Source organism: Brienomyrus brachyistius, unplaced genomic scaffold (assembly GCF_023856365.1).
Source record: "Brienomyrus brachyistius isolate T26 unplaced genomic scaffold, BBRACH_0.4 scaffold50, whole genome shotgun sequence".
Lineage (NCBI taxonomy): Eukaryota > Metazoa > Chordata > Actinopteri > Osteoglossiformes > Mormyridae > Brienomyrus > Brienomyrus brachyistius.
In genome coordinates this window covers 530165-550569 of record NW_026042325.1, presented here as the reverse complement: position 1 = coordinate 550569, position 20405 = coordinate 530165, and the positions used below count along the sequence as shown (strand labels likewise).

At 49.9% G+C, this 20405-nt stretch overlaps 1 protein-coding gene across 3 annotated transcripts in view; it reads left to right on the top strand.

Annotated features, from left to right (window-relative positions):
* The first annotated feature begins 1647 nt into the window (after positions 1-1647).
* dip2bb (disco-interacting protein 2 homolog Bb) overlaps positions 1648-20405 on the top strand; it is a 50310-nt gene continuing 31552 nt past the window's right edge. For 2 of the 3 annotated variants that reach the window (XM_049000389.1, XM_049000388.1), the window contains exons 1-2: positions 1649-2196; positions 17779-17850. In XM_049000389.1, the coding sequence (XP_048856346.1) occupies positions 2112-2196; positions 17779-17850 (157 nt within the window). In that variant the 5' untranslated portion in view covers positions 1649-2111. Of the gene's footprint in view, positions 2197-17778; positions 17851-20405 lie in introns of all 3 variants that reach the window. The other variant, XM_049000390.1, reaches the window with a different exon arrangement.

Sequence of the window (20405 nt, the reverse complement as noted above, 5' to 3'; positions counted from 1 at the left end):
CTCTATTACAGTTATTGTTTATAAATGTGTCCTGAACTGATAAATTTCATTCAGTTGAATCTTGACTTTCACCAATAGTGGGGACTTTTTGAAGCATTAGATCAACCAATGATCAACCAGATCTCTAAAATGGCTCAGAGGTGCATCTCAGGAACCTTCATTTGCCAGCATATATTGACAGAGAACAACACAGTGTTACAATCTGACAATGGAAGAACGACAAGGAAATGAACAGAGTCAACAGCCGGTAAGATGAAGAGGAGTAAAGATGCATGGTGGAAGAGTAGGGAGGGAAAACAGAAGAAGAGGTAGAAGAGGCCAAGAGCAGAGCTACGTTCTTGGTGAAATAAATGCCACAATTGTGGACCATGTCCTCAGTCATGGCCATACAATGGCTGAGGCTGGTCGAAGGGGGCAGCCGAATGTTGGGAGAAAAACCGTGTCCTCTGTTCATTCAAACATTTCATAGAGATAACAGGTATGTAATTGAACAATGTGCCCTGTATTGTAATATTGTATACATACTGCAATGCTTCATATTACAGTATCCCACTGCATTTTATAGTATATAGTACATTTACTTTTTACAGTTACATACTGGACATATACTGTAGCACACACATATGTATGCATATTTAGTGTGTACATACATGTGTGTGTTTGTGCGTTACAGTATGCGTAACTTCATACTGTTGAAAATGATATATGCCATAAGGAAGAAGTGCATCATTGTGCATTTCCAATCACTGTCAACAAAACCTTAGCCATAGTTTACATGGGAAAATACTCAGAGTACACTGTTCTGTTGACAAGTATTTACTTTTGAGGGATGAACTAGGTGCAGTGCAGTGGTGCAGTGGTTAGCACTGTTACCTCACACCTCTGGGAGCCAGGTTCGAGTCTTTTCAAGGCATTTGTTTAAGCAATTGCTGCCGAACAGAAGCACGAAAATCATGGTCACAAGGCTATTTTGTATTTTTTTTATTGTAAGATGTTTAGTTCAAATATGGGAAAATGTCAGAAAACGATTTTTTTCTGTTTGCAGTAGGACATCCAGCCATAGATTCTGTTAGCAACAATGTGTGAATCCTGGAAGTTTGGGATCCAGCACAAACCTTGAAAGTAGAGAGAGGTAGAAGTTTTAAGGTGGAGAGCAGAGTAGATGGTGTCTGGCTTTGTTGCTGTTTATCCTCTTATAAAACTTCTTGCTTTTATGGACTAACATGCAGGGACTTTTTTGCAGTTCTTTAGCAATCATATTTTAGGAGTTTCAAGTTCTACAGTAGAAAGTTTGGCATGTCAGCATCCTGTGTGGCAATGTTCAGGAGATGTGATGCAGTGGTGCCCATGATTACAGCTCCGCAAAGGAACAGAACAGGCAGAAAAGGAAGAGGAGGAGAAGGAGAACAAGAGGCCCAGGACTTTGTGAGGTTCCCACATTAGTTACAAAATGTGACCCTCTGGAATATGACATGACCATCTATACCAATAAATGAATAAATATAATATTTTTCCTCCTTTGCTGCCTTTTTTGTTTCTTTGTTTCTGCTTTTTTTGGACGTACACTTCAGTTGCACAAAAGTGCGCTATAAGAAAAAGGTGGGGGAAGGGTTGGTTCATTTGGAAAACGCAAGCGTACAGTTAGGAGGCGCCAGCTCCCGATGAAACGCTCCGACCCCGGATTAAGTCATTTGGCTCCGGGTGAAGCTGGCAGCCGAGGGAGGAGGACCGGGGGTTGCTGCGTGATATATTCTTATCCAGAGGCAGGGCTAAACATGGAGAGTGTCGGCTATGGGCACCGGTTTTGATTAACGCGCAATGAGACGCCGCTTTAGATGTTTGTGCTGCGAGCTTTGCGTGCAGTGACTGGCAAACGGCGCTAGAGGGGGGCCCGGCCGAGGGCACGCTATTCCGGCGCCTGGCTGCGCTGCAACGCGGCCAGCAGATCGGCCGCTCCTGGCCCGGCGAGGCGGTCATGTGACCGGCTTCATCGCCCTCCCCACCATGGCGGAGCTGGATGGTGATCCTGTCTTCTGAGTCGTGTTTTTGTTGCTTAAAGGACGATTTTGGGTTTTTGTTTTTTTGTTTTTTCCCCCCCCTGGATCTGAAGGATGGCCGACCGAGGCGTGGACGTGTCGGCTCTGCCGAAGGAGGTGAGAGACCTGCTGGCGGAGCTGGATCTGGAGCTGTCCGAAGGTGAGCTTACGGACGACGCCGCGATCGCACCGTTTACGGCCGCGGAGCTACAGCATCGCCGGCCGCTGATCGGAGCCGTTTGTGTGCGGAGGCGGCTGTGTGTGCGCGCGTTTATTCGGGTGTATATATATATATATATATATATATATGTGTTTTTAAAGTTACATTTAAATGTGTGTTAATGGTGGCATCTCGATGTGTGCGTCTTTTATATAAGTGTGTGTATTTATGGATGTGCGGTGGGTGTCGGTTTCAGACCGGAGTGGTGCTATGTAAGTGTGTTTTTACATATAGAAGTGTGTTTTTAAATGTCTGTTTAATCTTGTGGACTGGTGCAACTGATGTTGTCGTTTTCACATACATACACACACACACACACACACACACACACACACACACGCACGCGGTGCCTGACCGTCGTTAGAAATATATATTTACGTACACGCACGATGCCTGGTCGTTTTTACACGCGTACATGCTGTATGTCAATCTTATTTCTTTTGTAAACTATTAATACGTTTCTCTCTCTGTGAATTTCACTGTATTGCGCATTTCCTGTATTTGGTTGCGGCAAACTTTATGCTTGACTGTCTGTATATTGCCTTGCCTTTTGTGTGGCACACATACACTGTCGCGTATCAGGAGTCCAGTATATACGCGTGTGTGTAGTTAGTTAGTAGGGAGGATACATTTTTAAAGACCTGCACGCAAACCTCTCCAAGATATTATGTTGGTTTCTATCTCCCTATTCAGGGTATGACTTTGCAATAGTGACTTGTGTGCAGTGCCTGTTTCGCAGGTGGTTTAAATTTACTCTGACATTCAGCTGAATTACCTGGTGACCAGTCAGACTGTGGAGATGCCCGGTACTCTTGTGTGGGGGTCCTTGTAGGGTCCTGTTCTTCTAACACAGATGCATGCAGGATGGTATAGATCACCTGACTGGGGAAATTAATCTGGTTGGCATTTTTATCACCATAATGGTGGCGGCTGGGGAGTTGAGTGAATTTGACTGATTTTAATAAAATATTTTGACGGTGTTAGAATGGTAATGCATCATTGCTGTGGTGCTGGTGCTTGTGGATTTGGGGTAGGGGTTGGTTGGGGGGGGGGGGGGGGGTTGTAGTGTGTGAGGTACATAGCACCAAAAAAAACCCACGATGCTCATCTCTCATGACCAAATCCAACCCACCTCTCCGGAACGCCACGTTCTCTGCTGAGGTGACTCAGCCCATCTGTCCTGATTCAGTCTCGGAAGGATCCACATTTAATATGTTTCTCTCTCAGTCCTGTTTATTTTATCCTATTCAGAAAATTTAGAGTGTCTGTAGATGTAAAGTTCTGAAAATAATCACTGGATCTTCAGTCATTCATAGGATTTGTTTACCTGATCCGGAAGTCCTAGATACAGTGACATTTTTAAAGAGGCATTCAGAAAAGATTTAAGGGTTTTTCATTGATTTGCCATGTTCAGACTAATCATGTTGTAACAAATACAGTTCTTGTAAATATTACGCATTTACTGGGGAAGTCGTTGAGTAATAATCCTTTTTCTTCACACAAATCAAGCTAGTCCGGTTTTACAGCACTTCTTAAGCATTGTGGGAGGAAAAACACATGGACGAGGAAGATTTACTAAAACTGATCCTGGGTCAGATATATACAGAATTTGTAATGACTAAGCTGGGGTCCGACTCATACAGGCTCTAGAAAACTGATCTGGGATCAGATTTATGAGAAACTGGTGAAGCAGCAGTGCCCCCGTTTAAAGTTCATGTAATTATCCGGCACCAGATTTATTAGGCTGGGAAAGGCTCCAGCACAGAATGCAGGTTACCTCTGTAGGTCATTTTGTCATTTGAGTGTTTGCTTTCTGCTCTGCCGGTATGATCCAGATTTCAGTACATCTGAGGTCTGTTGAAATGCTGTTCAGTTTAGCTTAACTGTTCGTGTAAGTGGGAATTTCCCACAGCTGAGTGTCGAGCCTTCTGCAGTGTCCCCCATCTTGTTGACGGTTTGCCATTTTGATGTGGAGGTACTGCTGAGATGATGGGTTTCTCTGCCTGCCCCGTGGACCTCTGAAGATAAGACGGTCTGAGTCACGCAGAATTCTCTGGGCCAGCGCTGCTCAGGCCTCTGAATGATCAGCAGCCTGTCTGGATCCACTAGCTTCTCTGGCTCTTTACCCCAGATACAGCCTTTCTCCAACAGATGTGCTAGTTTTACTCAAACCTTCCCTGACAGCACAGAGAAATTTAAAATGTGTCAACAATGCAAGTGTACAAGTTGTGTGATCACCAAGGTGTGGTGTTACAGCCGGTTCACCGGAGAGCATCCATTTCCCTGGGAGAAATTTGCTCTCATTGTAAAACTTTAGCCGACATTGTTGAACGGATGATGGCATGGTAATTCAATCTATACATTTTATCCACCTCTTGGTTTATTTTTTTTTTTAACTTGGGTGTTTAAGGTATAATGTTGGCATCCAAGATTATTATTTCTGTTGTTATTGTGGTTGCCAACAACACTGAAATGTATTACAAACATGGTTTCAATCATGACTTAAAATTATGTTTTATTGGTTGCTACTACAGGCTTGAGATGCATGATATATCATTTAGCATATTGGTATCGGATGGTGTTTATTGAAAATCAAAACATTGGTCTTGGTCCGATGTGTGAATCCTAGTCAATATTTTGACTTTAGTCATTGTTCAATGTTAACAGAACCAGATCTAAAGACCTAACCGCTAAAATAATGGAGATGATTGCACTGGACGACCAGTCATTTTCCGTAGTGCAGGGCAGGAATTCAGTCTGCTCATTCACTGCTTAGACCATGGTTACAGTCTCTCTAGTCGGCACAACTTTGGCTGTTTCACAGCTTCCATTTTAGTATGTGAATGCTACACACATTCATGAGATTTTAAGAAGTAGCATCACCCACTTCATTTTCAGAGCAGGTTTGGAGAGCTCAGGGGTTACCTGGTTATTGGTATTGGTTGTATCACACAAAAAAATATTTTGCTTATTTGTATTGGTGCAAATTTCCATATTGGGGCACCACTACTGCAAAGTGCTGCTGTGTTGCTATGGTAATATGCTGCGAGGGTTCAGTCAGTCTTAGTCACAGGGCCCTGTTTTGGGTTTTTCTGAGGGCCCTGTTCCTTGTTTGGGAGCTCGGGGAGAGTCTGTGGAGGCATGGTGTACAGCCCACTGGGAACATCCGTGTTCTGTGTTTTTGTGTTGCCTGCCATTTTCTCACCATGCGCCTGGAAAGGATTCAGATGGAAAAAAATATGTCCTGTTTGTGAGTTGTGAGGGGGCTGCATTTCGGGTTGGGCGGGTGGGTGTTGCACGCTCTTACGCCGAAGCCCAAATTTGCAGTGCCCTCTGCCTTTGCTGGGACACAATGGGAAGCATTGAGTTGATGAAAGCCATAGCGGCTGGAATTCAGGCCATTGAGCCGGAGCTTCGGGGGGGGGGGGGGGGGGGGGGGGGGGGGTTGTGCAGCTTCCAGCATGAGCCATGTGTGCGTGTGGGAGGGGTCTGTGGCGGGGGGGATGGGGGGGCGGGTATCATGAGGTTATGGGATCCCGACACAGGGAGATCTGCAGTCATATCTGTGATTCTCATGACTAACCCACCTCTGCTTGGGAAACATTTGCAATGTAGCAGTTACCCAAGAGCGCCCCCCCCCAGTCCAGCATTTTGACTTTGTGGTGTTTCCCTCAGAGGTCATGGGGTCTTCCTGAATGACGAACTGATAACCAGCTGGAAAAGGCACGTTTATGATGACTGATCTTCTTCGCTTTGTTTAATTAGTATGTTATGTAACCTCCTTAATCAGGTAGCTTGCTGCGATCAGCGTGAATGTGTAGTGCTGCTCTTCAGACGTCAGAACAGTGGGTGTTTGCCGGTTTCCCTGCTGGGGCTGGTCTCCTGTGGAAACGTGACTGCTGTGTTGCGTAATGGTGGGTGTGAGATCTTTCTTAATGCCTCTGTCTTGGGGCCCCCCCAGGGGACGGGGCCCGCTGGATCTGCATGTGCTTGTTTAGTGCCGCTAGGCCTGGCTGGGGTTATCGTTAGCGAAAGCTAAAACTATAAGAAAAACATTTCCGTAAACTGCAATGGAATAAGAACCGAAAATGTAAAAACCTACAACGACATGAAAACTATAAATATCGCTTCTGACAAAACAAAATACAAATACTAAAGTAATGGTTTTTTTAAATCATTAATTCACATTAATACCTGGGACATATTTTGTGCACTGTGTAGTCATGTAGGATTCACAAGGTCAGCCTATCCTTAGATGCAAAATTACTAAAATTGAAGCTAAAATATATCTAAACTAAATAGAAATATGTCTTTAATAAAATCACGCTGAAAGTAAAACTAAACGGGATTTCAAACGAAAATTGAAAATAATATAAAAGTAATAACTAAATAAAAAAATCCTAAATGTGACACCGGCGGGCCTGGCTGGTGGCTGAGCCTGGGGCAGCTGCTGTGCACGCAAGGCACACACTGACATCATTGCAGGGACTCCATTCATGTTTATGGCCCTAACCTAACCATGACAACCCTCACCTCGGTCTAACCTTAGCCATATGTATCCAAGCTAAATACAACACTTTTTGAATTTTAGTTATTTGATTGCATTCAAAGGGTTGTTTTTTTTTTCTTACAAAACTGAGGTTATTCTTCTGGGGACTGAAAAAAATGGTGGCATTTGGCGTTTCTTAAACATACTGTTTTCTGCTCGGACTTAAACCAATGTGTGGACGTGCGACTTGCTTCTTCACACATCCTTGGCGACGTGAATGTGAACTGGAAGGGCTGCAGGCCACGCAGCTGTCAAGGCAATGTGGTCGAGATTGTGAAGGAGATCTTGGGAGGGTTAAGGAACTCCATGGGGCTCTTAAGTGAGTCCCTGAGAGATGAGCACCTAAAATACTAACCTGAATTGCTTTGGTGAAACTTGCATCCATGTGAGGGGGTTAATCTGTAGGTTACATGTGCTAAGTAGAGACGTGAATGTACCAGATTTTAATACATCCCTATTTGGACCAGGATCATGGATCTAGTTTCAGTATCTGATCTGAAATGTTTTGGATTTCACACTGGTGTCTGTAGTGAGACTTCGCCACTGGGTCACACCAGTATACTCACCCAGTTTGGATTTATCACTGGGCCGGTACACTGTAGCAGTCGTGGTCAGTGCTGGATCTCGCAGCTGTTTCCGTCCTGCGTGACTTTCTGATGTGTGCCGCGTCCCCCCCGAGTCCCGCGCGTGTCGGGTTCGGCCGAGGGCTCTGTCCTGTGTGTCATTGGTGTGTTTCTTCTGATGTCTGGCTCGTCACCTCACTGTTCCCCTGACGGTCAGCTTTTCAGTGACAGCGTACATCACGGTGTCTCTGCCAAGACGGACCGAGAAAGGTGGGTGGGGGCAAACTCACTTTGTCCCAGGTTTCCTCTTCTGGCGAAGGTCGTACCCCCACCACTGCGACCCCATAGCCCAGTTCTTCCTGATGCGGTGATACAGCCTCCTCTGGCAGCCTGTATGTGAAGCATCCTTTCAGTGTTTACGCCACTTTCCTATATATACGTCTCCTGTGCTGTTAAGGATTCTCTTGGTCTTCATGCAGACTTGCACGCCTCTGTCATGCCGTCTGGGTGACTCTGCATCCTTTTTGACTAGTGGATCCTCCACTTTCCTTGGAGAATCCCTTAGTTATTGCTGGTCTTTGTGTCTTCCGGGTGTTTCCCAAATGGCCCCAGCACTTTTGTGTCCGTACCCTGGCTCAGTGAACACAGACACTACCCTGTTAAGGCCAGTCTGAGAGGAGGGCATCCATTCTTGGCCAAAATGGGAGATTAAAAGCGGGAAGCTTCTTTATCAATCAGCAGAATAAGAAGAACGGTAACGTTGGCCTTACTGCTCAGCCAGCTGGTTTGAATATACTCACAACAGTGTGCTGCCCGTTCTAATTTTGTCCTTTTGCCAGCTGTTGTCAGTGAAAGTTGGAGAGAAGGATCTGCGGTGGAGGGAATTGTGGGAAATCGACAGAAAATTACTCATTAATGCATGATCAGAAGTGGAACATCACTGAGCCAAGAAGAGAAACTGTTATGACCTTTGTGTGTGTTTCATTTGGGTTTTCATGCAGAAGTGAAAGTAATAAACTCTTTTATTAGCGCTGTATCCAGTTTGTGTTCTAATCAGGTATAGAATTAAACTAGTCTTTGTGTCTTATCTTGGAAACATCCTTGAAAGTCTCCTTGCCAATGAACTGTAAAAAGGCAGATTAGGTTGTTTGTTTTAATGGTGCGCAGGTCCTGACCTGAATTATGAACCCAGATGAGGGTCTTTGAGGAAAGAACCCACAGAAACCTGAGTATCAGTGCCAGGATGACTGAGAGGGAGGCTGGGCTGGGCTGGGCTGGGGTGGGGTGGGGTGGGGTGCTGTGGGGGAGCCGTTGGCACTCGGGTGCTGCAGTTAGAACCACACCTTTGGGTGAAGTTCTGTAGATCTTATGAGAAACTGAACATAAATGACACTTCCAGCCACACCTGGGAAAACCTTTGCTGGCGATGGCTGTGATTAGCCGGGACTGGTGACCTTGGGAGCATGGCTAGCCGGGACCGGTGACCTTGGGAGCATGGCTAGCCGGGACCGGTGACCTTGGGAGCATGGCTAGCCGGGACCGGTGACCTTGGGAGCATGGCTAGCCGGGACCGGTGACCTTGGGAGCATGGCTAGCCGGGACCGGTGACCTTGGGAGCATGGCTAGCCGGGACCGGTGACCTTGGGAGCATGGCTAGCCGGGACCGGTGACCTTGGGAGCATGGCTAGCCGGGACCGGTGACCTTGGGAGCATGGCTAGCCGGGACCGGTGACCTTGGGAGCATGGCTATCACTCTTGTAATGTCACATAATGTCACTTGGGAAACTGTGCCTCTCTTTTGTCGAATTTGTGAACATTACCCCTCCCCCCTACGCACATTCAAAGAAAAATTACACACACAAGTTTCCTAACTTCGTGAATGTCATGTGTTTGCTGCTCTGGTTTTTGATGTCACACTGTAAAGGCAAATCCATTAGTGTCACCGGTGGGGGTGATTTTCCTGAATGGGGAAGTGTTTTGGTCTGTTCCAGTGTGGAAGTGGGCAAAATGAGGTTCTGTTAATTCCTTGCTTAACTGACTCCTTATGTCATCGTGAAACCATCTTTAGATTTTTCAGGTACTGTCATACCAGTCCTAACCAGTTCCTAAACCTTGATCAGCTCCCGACAGCGATATAGAACCTTGACCAGGTCCCGACAGCGATATAGAACCCTGACCAGGCCCCGGCAGCGATATGGGACCATGACCAGGCCCCGGCAGCGATATGGGACCATGACCAGGCCCCGGCAGCGATATGGGACCATGACCAGGCCCCGACAGCGATATGGGACCATGACCAGGCCCCGACAGCGATATGGGACCATGACCAGGCCAAGACAGCGATATGGGACCCTGACCAGGCCCCGGCAGCGATATGGGACCCTGACCAGGCCCCGGCAGCGATATGGAACCCTGACCAGGCCCCGACAGTTCTGTTTTTAGTTTACAAAAAAAAGAGGTGTTCTATGTTGTGTTGCAACTACCACTCTCGTAGTGAGACCTATTGCACTGATCTAATGGAAAGTTTTTCTGTAGTCTGGAATGACTTCATGACATAATTGATGTCCCGTGATTCACTTGATGTTTATTTCCTGTGTCATAAATTGTTTCTGCTCTGCTTTGTCTGTGAGTTATTGTGGAGAGTAAAATTAGCTGGTAATTTTTGTCCTGAAATCAACGGGTATTGTTCATTTAAGGCAAGTTTCAGTTAATCAGCGAGATTCCCTGAAGGCACTGATCAGATGCCATTCAGCATCCTGTGCAGCCAGGACTTTTGACGTGTACATGACCATCCTGTGGTTTGACGTCTACATGACCATCCTGTGGTTTGGCGTGCAGTCTGGCCCCTCCCATTTCCTTTGCTGAGTCAAAGCCAGGTTGTGAATGAGGGCGGTTTTCAGCAGATACAGATCTTCCATACTGGTGGTGTGTGATTCAGCGTGTTGGGATACTGTGGCTGTGATTGTGTAAAGGTCGCTGGTTCACATCCCCAGATTGGCAGAATGATGTCACCATTGGGCCCTTAACCTCCAGGGGACTGGCTGACCGAGCTCTCTCGAAAAATCTGTCTCACTTTGGATAAAAGTGTTTGCTAAATAAATGTAAAAAATGCACGGCCTGGTTGTTACCTTTTTATGTGAAAAATGTTGACCCCCAGATCCCCACTGATGCATCTTCCTGTATGCTTCCAGACAAGTGTGAATTTCATAATGTCGCCACGTCGCTGAAGTCGTGATCCGCGTCATTCTTCTTGCTCTAAAACTTTAAGATCCTTCTCATTTTTTGTTGCGTTACCATGGAAAGTTTTCAGTGCCGGGAGCCCCAAACCCAAGGCCTGAAGGCCCAGCCGCCTCCCCATCTGCTGTGGCACCTTGGGCAGAAGACCGCGGGCCGGCAGCTCTGCTCGCCTGGCTCATTGGGTCCTCATTGAGCCCCAGGATTCAGGCCGGGGACATTATCTGATGTGCTACATGATGCTGCTGTGTTTGGGCCCAGTGGCTTTGCTGTGACTGCTTTCCACTGGCGTACTGATCCATCTCCACTGAGGTTTACCGTGGTATTTCCATACAGACAGAAGCACACAGACCTCTTAAACAAACCAATAGATGAAGGAGCTTAAGAATATAAAGATTGTAGGAAATGTGCAGAAAAAAATTGTTTCATTTGACATACAAAAAAAGGAACCCATTTTACATGAACCATGGTAAGAGCAGGTTCTGTTATTTTTTTTAAAAGACCAACAGTTTGAAGTGTCTCTCCCCTCCATTTTTTTCTCAGCCTTTTCTGCCAGTTTTGCTCTTGGATTGTGAGTGGGGGAGGGGTATGTGGTACCATATCTTTCATGGCAGATTTTCTGTTTTAAAAACACAAATAACATCAAATAAAAATAGCACAACGGCACGCCTCAGCCTGTAACACTCCATGTGTCCACTGCCTGTTATCGTGGGATTTATGGAGGGATATTTATTCTGGAAAGAGCCTCAGTCTCACTTTGGGACCTTGGGAACAGCGTTTATGAAGAATAATTAGTAATAATAATGAATCCCTCCTGTGTTTGCCTGTGGTCACCTCAAGCATTTTCCTTTGGGGGAAGATGGATGAGATAACACTGCTGGTCGCCGTGGTAATGGGCCATGTGGGTCCTGCTGGAAGGTGATTGGGAGTGCTTTAGCGCCACCCTTCTGGTGGGGAGGTTATGGAGCAGCAGTCCCATCCTCCGTTTCTCCATTACGCAACTAGGAAGACAGAGAGCAGCCTGTCTTCCAGCTCCCCACCCCGGCAGAAAACACCACGCCGCTCAAAGACTGCTTTTGTGATGTTTCAGAAAATGCCATAAAAGTGAAATTAGTGCCGCTCATTAAAAAATGGCCCTGCATTTAATATGAGAAATGCCGGGATTCTGATACTCCTGAAACAAACCCGCAGGCCTGTAGCGGGTGTTTGCCGTGTCCCCTTGGGGAGAAGTGTGTGTGTGTGTGTGTCTGTGTCTGTGTCTGTGGTAGGGCCTGCTGACCGCTACCAGTCAGTGAGCTGTAACACCGAGTGGTTGTGAATGTGCTCTGTGTGTGACTCTCGAGCTTCAGGCATTTTTTACATGAGTAAATGACTGTAGGGTCAGGAGGATCCGTCTGTCTTGCTAATAGAAGGTGGTGTCAAGTTTCGACAGCGTGTACGCAGCCTGTGTCGATGACACCTGTGAGTCAGCGGCAGAGGCTCGCTGCCCTTCTGTTTTGGGGGGGGGGATGCGCTTTCCCAGTGGAGATGTTCCCCTTTGTTTTGCTGTTTTGTTTTCGTTCTCCTCTCTCCTCATTGGCTTTCTTAAAAAGGTAACCTGACTGAAGCTGAATGACTGCATTGCCTTTGAGTTTAGGGGATCGCTATAGAGGTGCGGCAGCTCGATACTCCCACTGGGGGGTATCGCTGTGGACATGGCTGTCCAGTTTGGACAAGGCGTCCCTGTTCTCACAGCCCTCCCGGAAACTGCGTGGAAGCACAGCGGAGAGAGGGGCGGGAGGGCTGGAGAGGGTGACATCATCCCCACACTGAGGAACGGAGGAAGTGTGTGTCAGGAGCTGACGGGTATGGAAAATGGGGGCGGGGGGGGAGTCATCTGTGTGGCCCCTTTGCACAGAAGAGGCCCATTGTCTCTGGGGAAACGTCGTCCTCTGACACCAGCAGGTGATTTCCGTGCCGCCGTGGATTGAGCGACTCATCTGATAGGCTGGATTGTTACAGCTTTCGCTCCTGGGCGACTCCCACTTCTTCCTGCGTGCCCCTGGGATTCCCTCCCTCTACACCAGGGCTCTCTAGCTCCAGTCCAGGAAATCAAAAGTGTGGAAATCAAGACCTGCATCCTGGTGGTTAGGTTAACCTAGACTTTCTTGGAGGTTGCTGGAGAATGCGACCGTAAAGCTTCAGGAGGTTGCTGGCATTCTGTTAGCAACAGGTGGTGTATGACAGTGTGGACCCAGCGGGGGGTGGAAATATTGAGAGGGGAGGGGTTGTACAGTACAGGCACGGCGATCCCATGCCGGAGCGTCAGAAGACGACGCGGCGTCTCGCTTCCTGGTTGCCGTGTGAGCCAGGTGGACATATCACTCGTCCCTTTGCGTGTTAGCGGCCCGTGGCCCATCTGGCTTGGCTTCCGCCGGCCGCACCGGTGCCAAGCGGCCGGTTCCCGGAGCTCTGGGGTCGTTGGCGTGGTGAGAACAGGCTTGTCTTATGAGACTATATGCGGCTGCATTTCTGTTCGGCTCTGAGACGTCACCCCATATACCTCTCGCCCACCCACTCGGTCGCTGCAAGCACTCTCTGCCTGTCGAGCTTTCTGTGGTCTCTTCCTCCGTCCTCGTTGGCTGCTCCATGACTGTCCCCCCCTCCCTCACGACAGCTTCACACTGTATCTGTCTGTGCTGTTAGCAGGCATGCTGCTGCAGCCATCCCGGCAGGTGAGAGCGGCCCCCAGCCCCTGCGTCCAGCTCGACGGGGTCTCTGGGTTGGCCACGCTCCTCATTAGCACAGGTGTGTCATTGGCTGCCAGGTGCAGCGACTCGTTTACAGGTTCGACCCAGAACAACTCCGACCTGTTTGGGCTGCTCTGTTTGCTTTTTAAACCTGGTTTGAAGTCAGCGAGTCTGATTCGCCCTAAGTTGTCGTCTTGTGACACGGCCGGTTTTGGACGTGACGTGGAGCCCAATTTTGCTACCCCAAACTGCCTCAGTGAAATTGTCCGTCAATAAATTAATCACATTTTACTGAATCCCCTTTATGAAGACTTTTAAGGTCAAATACTTCCGTAATTTATGGTAACTCAAAATATTGGAAAAGCAGAATAGGTCCCATCTAATGGTGTATTTTTGGAACCAAAGGCAGGACTTATTTTGCTTGTGTAAGTCAGCTGATTACACTCATGACGATGGGGAGTAAACAAGAGCCGGACCTGTTTTCGTATTTGGGGAACCTCGGACAGCGCTCTGTACACGGGCCGCACTTGGGGCTCCCTGCCAGACTCGGAGCAGGCCCAGTTCGCGGGCCTTACCACGGCTGAGCGAGCTGAGCTGGCCCGCTAATTAGCCGTCGACATGTTCATTTGCCTGCGTTCTTTGTGAGGCCCTTTAGAGATCCACTACATGGGGGGTGTCCACACTGGGGGGGTGTACATACTAATAACCAGAGTGCATCTTTGGCAGGATTTGTGGTTTGTCGTATTTTACAGTTTGGCTGCCTTCCAGCCACTCCTGAAGGTGCAGCCTGGCCCCTGGCTCCCTTGTCCTCCCCCTGCTCCTGGGCTGGCCCCCAGGCGCTGAGGGAGTGGCCCCGCTAACCGAAGGAGGGGTGCCACCAAGCGTACATGTGCAAAGGCTTCGCTCGCAGTGCCCAGATTGTGCGCTGTTGCTGTCGGGTCCCTCAGCTTATTTTTAGCCTTCGTGCCGCCTGTTATCTGTGCTCCTCTACCCCCCCCAGCCCCTCTCTCCCTCCCGCCAACACAGAAATGGTGTAATGGTAAAATATGCTCCATTTCGTCATGCTGTTTGGATTTCAGATCACACCTCTACATTCTGACACCTCCTCCGTTTAAAATCCTGAACCGGTATCTTCGCGAGGCCCTCAAGGTCGCGCGTCACTCATCGGGCCCATGGGACTCATGTTGTGTGTTTTTCTGTTTTGTTTTTGAGAGTCATGGTTTTCGTTCACTTTTTCATTTGCAGATTGTTTGTGTCCCTGTTGCTGTAAATTGCTCACGTTTCTTGCACCCCCTAACCCCGCTGTACTGAATCGTGTCACATAAACTGCCCCCCCCCCCGCCCCAACATGATCTGCCTAATCCTGCCACATTAATTGCCATTTGGGCCAGCTGTTTGAGAAGGTGGGGGTTTGAGGTTGGGGTCTGATCCTGGGGGGCCATGAAACTCTGATGGCAGGGCAGTGGTTCTGCGTGTGGGAGTGAAGCCGGTCTGCTGTGACAGCATTTTCTGCTCACCCCCCCACCCCCGCCATCGTGACTCCATGTGTTGGCGGCCCGGAAATGTGAGGCGGAGCTTCTGGTTAAATCCGGCTAAACTCGGGCAGTAACAAACCCATCTGAATGAAAAGATGTGGGAAAAAGCTGAAGAGCTTGTCAGGTCTCGGAGGGCCGGAGGTTTGTGTAATGGTGAATGCCTGCTGTATGTGCACTACAAGGCCCCTCTCTTTAACTACCATGCCCTCTGTTGGTGATGTATGGTTCTGCAATTACCACACTTCGTTTTCAGTATAGCTAAAAAATATTGTTGTATATCCCACGGCCAATTTTTATGTTGCAGCTTTTTAAATGAATGTGCTGCATTTTGTATGAAACATTTCATCCAACCTGATCCAAACAGCTTGTCGTGACTCCCTGGGTTGCAGGCTTGCCTATGACGTTCAATGTGGAATCTCGCTGGCGCAGTTCACTGAGTTGGCCACTAGAGGACATCACATCTGGGGATGTTAGGTGGTCTGCGGGGTGTCCAGGAAGTGGGTCAATGGGATAGGGAAGAGTGCTCTGGCAGACTGCCACGTGATCTCACAGGGTTCCCCGACGTATGTGTTTGTGGTTTTTTTACCGACCTGGGGATTCTTTCCCCTCGGTTTTTGTTTTCGGATTTGCTTTCAGCCTCCGGAAAACCGCCTGGCATTCTGGTCCTTGGCGTAGGTCTGCGTTTTCTCGCTCTGGGGAGGGTGACCTGTGTGGATCTCTCAAATGTATTAACTGGTTTATTAATATGTCGAGCTGCTGTTCAAGATGGTTGTTTCCAGGCAGATGTGGTTGGACGAGAGGTCACACGTCTACCTGTATAGCTCCGGTCTAGATACCTTCAGACCTGGACCTTCCTGGCAGCTCTTCCACCTCCACCTGTGTCATATGCCTGTCGGGGCAGCAGCCTGCACTGTGGCTTGACATATGTCCTGGTGTGCGAGAGCAGGCCAGTGCTTGGTGACAGTCACTGTCATGTCACTAACCTGGGGACGCAGATCTCACTGGACGCTTCTCTAAAACACACAGAATGATGTCGGAGGCCTCTGATGTCTGAGAGCCTCGGATTTACGCCTCATCTGAAGGACGAAATCCACATTAGACCTTGCACCATCCCTTTTGCAGTTTCATCATAACCACTATCTGATGTAACCTTTGGACCCATTGCTATGTGTTTACAGTGTTTTCCCAGCCCTGAGCACCACGGCGGCCATGGATGAATTGTATTATTATTGACTGATGTACAGATGAACTCATATAAAATAACTACAATATAAGAGAATATGGCCTTAGTTAGATGTTAGACGATATTTTATGTTCCATTGCCTACCTGAATTAAAAGAAATGCACATCTTTGCATGTGTATCCCATAATGCAGCATTCCCGTCACGCTGGCAGGTCATCGAGTTAATGTGTCACTGTGCATACTGTTCTTCCCTGTTACACTGGTAAAAATAGCCTTTGTTTGTTTGTGTGTAAGCTCTGTTAACTGGGATGCGTTTCCCTGGTTGGCTTCGTTAAAAACGCGCGGTTCTCTGTTCGGTTTGTGTGAAACACTGGCTGCTCGTAACCATTTAAGGTGACAACGGTGTGCGTGTGTGTGCGTGCGTGCGTGTGTGTGTGTGTCTGTGTGTGTCTGTGTGTGTGTGTGTGTGTGTCTGTGTGTGTGTGTGTGTGTGTGTGTGCGTGTGTGTGTGTGTCTGTCTGTCTGTGTGTGTGTGTGTGTGTGTGTCTGTCTGTCTGTGTGTGTGTGTGTGTGTGTGTGTGTGTGTGTGTGTGTGTGTGCGTGCGTGCGTGCGTGCGTGCGTGCGTGTGAGAGAGAGAGAGAGACAGCCCATCAGCCTGTGACACAGTGAGGCCAGGCTGCCTCTTCGCACGTCGGGCTTGGTGGGAGTGTATGGGGGGGCGGTGGGGGGGGATGGATGGAGCAGAAATGCAGAGGTAGATGAGGAGAGAGAATACATGTGTGGTAGAGTCTTGATGGCCCACCACTGTGCTCCACCCACTCCTCAGCCCCCCCCCTCGCTCTTCCATCTGTCACTCCGCCCATCTCCACCCTGTCCTGGGGCCGGGTCGGGCCAGGTCGGGCCGGGCTGGGCACTCTGCCGCCGGAGCACTCCCGCTCACTCCCTCTCTCCCTGCCTGCCTGGGTTTCCCTTCTGCATAAACGGGCAACATGAGCACCACCCTCCCTCTCACTGCCGTCTCACACAAAGGAGAATGAGCGCCACTTTCAGAGGCTCTGTTCTCCTGGACGCACCTCCTCTCACCACCTGCCAGTGCCAAGGTGCCACTCTGTCTCCATTGGCCTGTACTTGCTTCATTTTGCTGAGTTTCTCTGTAATTCGCCTGCTGTTGCGGGACACGGGCAATATCTGTTTGTGTTGCACTGAGAGGAAGTAAGGGAGGGGGAGTCAGTGCCATGAAGGTCTGATGTTAGTTAGCAGCACGAGGATATCGATGAAGGAACTTCAAAGTGTCTGCGGATAAAAGTTACCTGGATGGTTCTTGCCACCCTAGTTGGCATTTGCATTCATTTATTTGGCGAATGCTTTTGTCCAAAGCAACATACATTTGAGACAGATACCTATGCTGTGTGCTTATGTGTTAGAGCTTCCAGGCTGGGCTTCCAATCAGTGACTAGAAACGGGAAGGAGGGAAAAAAAGCCTGTGAAAAGCCTAGCATTTGTCATCAGAAATGCTGTAAACTTGTCATTAAGTAGGCAGGCTCAGATGCAACGTACAATCAACACCGAAACATCTCCCAAGAGAGAAACTGTGTAAGTGCTGTGCAGCTACACTGAAACTAGCGCTGCCAAGTAGACCAGCGGTCTACAGGGATCTAGGGATCTACAGGGATCTAGGGGGGTCAGTGCTGAGGGGCACTGTTTGACCCTCTGTCTGCTCTTTGCCAGGTGACATCACCCAGAAGGGCTTTGAGAAGAAGAGGGCCAAGTTGCTTGCTCCATTCACCGCGAAGACACCAGGTAAGATGCTGTTCCTGGTTTCAGGCATCTTTATGTGTTCTTCAGAAACCTTCCCCCTCAATCTCCATCATACCCCCATCATGTCCTTCTCCATAACCCACCCCTCAAACTCATCCAGCTCTGTAACTCCTCCCTGCCACCCATCAGATCCTCTGCTATAACCCCCCCCACCCCGTCATGTCCTCCTCCATTACTCCCCGCCCCGTCATGTCCTCCTCCATTACTCCCCACCACCGTCATGTCCTCCCCCATTACTCCCCGCCCCGTCATGTCCTCCCCCATTACTCCCCACCCCGTCATGTCCTCCCCCCATTACTCCCCACCCCGTCATGTCCTCCCCCCATTACTCCCCGTCATGTCCTCCTCCATTACTCCCCACCCCCGTCATGTCCTCCCCCATTACTCCCCACCCCGTCATGTCCTCCCCCATTACTCCCCACCACCGTCATGTCCTCCCCCATTACTCCCCCACCCCGTCATGTCCTCCCCCATTACTCCCCACCCCGTCATGTCCTCCCCCATTACTCCCCACCCCGTCATGTCCTCCCCCATTACTCCCCACTCCGTCATGTCCTCCTCCATTACTCCCCGCCCCGTCATGTCCTCCCCCATTACTCCCCACCCCGTCATGTCCTCCTCCATTACTCCCCGCCCCGTCATGTCCTCCCCCATTACTCCCCACCCCGTCATGTCCTCCCCCATTACTCCCCGCCCCGTCATGTCCTCCTCCATTACTCCCCACCCCGTCATGTCCTCCCCCATTACTCCACACCCCGTCATGTCCTCCTCCATTACTCCCCACCCCGTCATGTCCTCCCCCATTACTCCCCGCCCCGTCATGTCCTCCCCCATTACTCCCCGCCCCGTCATGTCCTCCCCCATTACTCCCCGCCCCCGTCATGCCCTCCTCCATTACTCCCCACCCCGTCATGTCCTCCCCCATTACTCCCCGCCCCGTCATGTCCTCCCCCATTACTCCCCGCCCCGTCATGTCCTCCTCCATTACCCCCCGCCCATTCATGTCCTCCTCCATTACCCCCCGCCCTGTCATGTCTTCCTCCATTACTCCCCACCCCGTCATGCCCTCCTCCATTACTCCCCGCCCCGTCATGTCCTCCCCCATTACTCCCCGCCCCCGTCATGCCCTCCTCCATTACTCCCCACCCCGTCATGTCCTCCCCCATTACTCCCCGCCCCGTCATGTCCTCCCCCATTACTCCCCGCCCCGTCATGTCCTCCTCCATTACCCCCCGCCCATTCATGTCCTCCTCCATTACCCCCCGCCCTGTCATGTCTTCCTCCATTACTCCCCACCCCGTCATGCCCTCCTCCATTACTCCCCGCCCCGTCATGTCCTCCCCCATTACTCCCCGCCCCCGTCATGCCCTCCTCCATTACTCCCCACCCCGTCATGTCCTCCCCCATTACTCCCCACCCCGTCATGTCCTCCCCCATTACTCCCCACCCCGTCATGTCCTCCCCCATTACTCCCCGCCCCGTCATGTCCTCCCCCATTACTCCCCGCCTCCGTCATGTCTTCCTCCATTACTCCCCACCCCGTCATGTCCTCCCCCATTACTCCCCGCCCCGTCATGTCCTCCCCCATTACTCCCCGCCCCGTCATGTCCTCCCCCATTACTCCCCGCCCCGTCATGTCCTCCTCCATTACTCCCCGCCCCGTCATGCCCTCCTCCATTACTCCCCGCCCCCGTCATGCCCTCCTCCATTACTCCCCGCCTCCGTCATGCCCTCCTCCATTACTCCCCGCCTCCGTCATGCCCTCCTCCATTACTCCCCGCCCCCGTCATGTCCTCCTCCATTACTCCCCGCCCCGTCATGTCCTCCTCCATTACTCCCCGCCCCCGTCATGTCCTTCTCCATTACTCCCCGCCCACCGTCATGTCCTCCTCCATAACAGGGGAAGCGCAGGATGGGGCCCCACTGACCTTCCTGGGACTTTGTTAGGAAAGCACAACCCTCCCACCACCCGATTGACCTGCATCTGAAAATGTGTTCACTACCTCCTGGTCACTACCTCCTGGTCACTACCTCCTGGTCACTTTCTGAATGGGTAGGAGTGAGATGACGCACTGGACAGCCAGCAAACAGGCTGAGAGCGACAGGACAGACTGTCATTGTGGAGGTTATCTGAGAGGATGGAGGGAGGGCCCGTGAGGGGGGTGTGGGGGGCCACATGGGGAGGGTGTGTCCTTTCGAAGAAGCTCTAAATGAGACCCATGATTCTGCCTGGTCTACGGTAAACCCCCAGTAGCCCCCCCACAACTCTGCGCTGTTCCCTGGTGGTGAAACGCTGAGGACGTACCTGCTGTGCCAAAATAAGAAAGAAAGGAAGAGCTTTGTCAGAAAATCTGTGAAATGTTCAAGTCGATAGAGAGAAGTTTAAGATTAGAAATGGATCGTTTGTGTGGGAAAGTGTTGTCGCCTGTGGTTGGCTTTGAGAGCCTCTGACGTTATGCCTGAAGGGATGGGGGTGGGGGGGGATGTTATGGCTCACTGCTGTCCCCTAGTGTCCAACACCTAAAGTAGGCTTATTA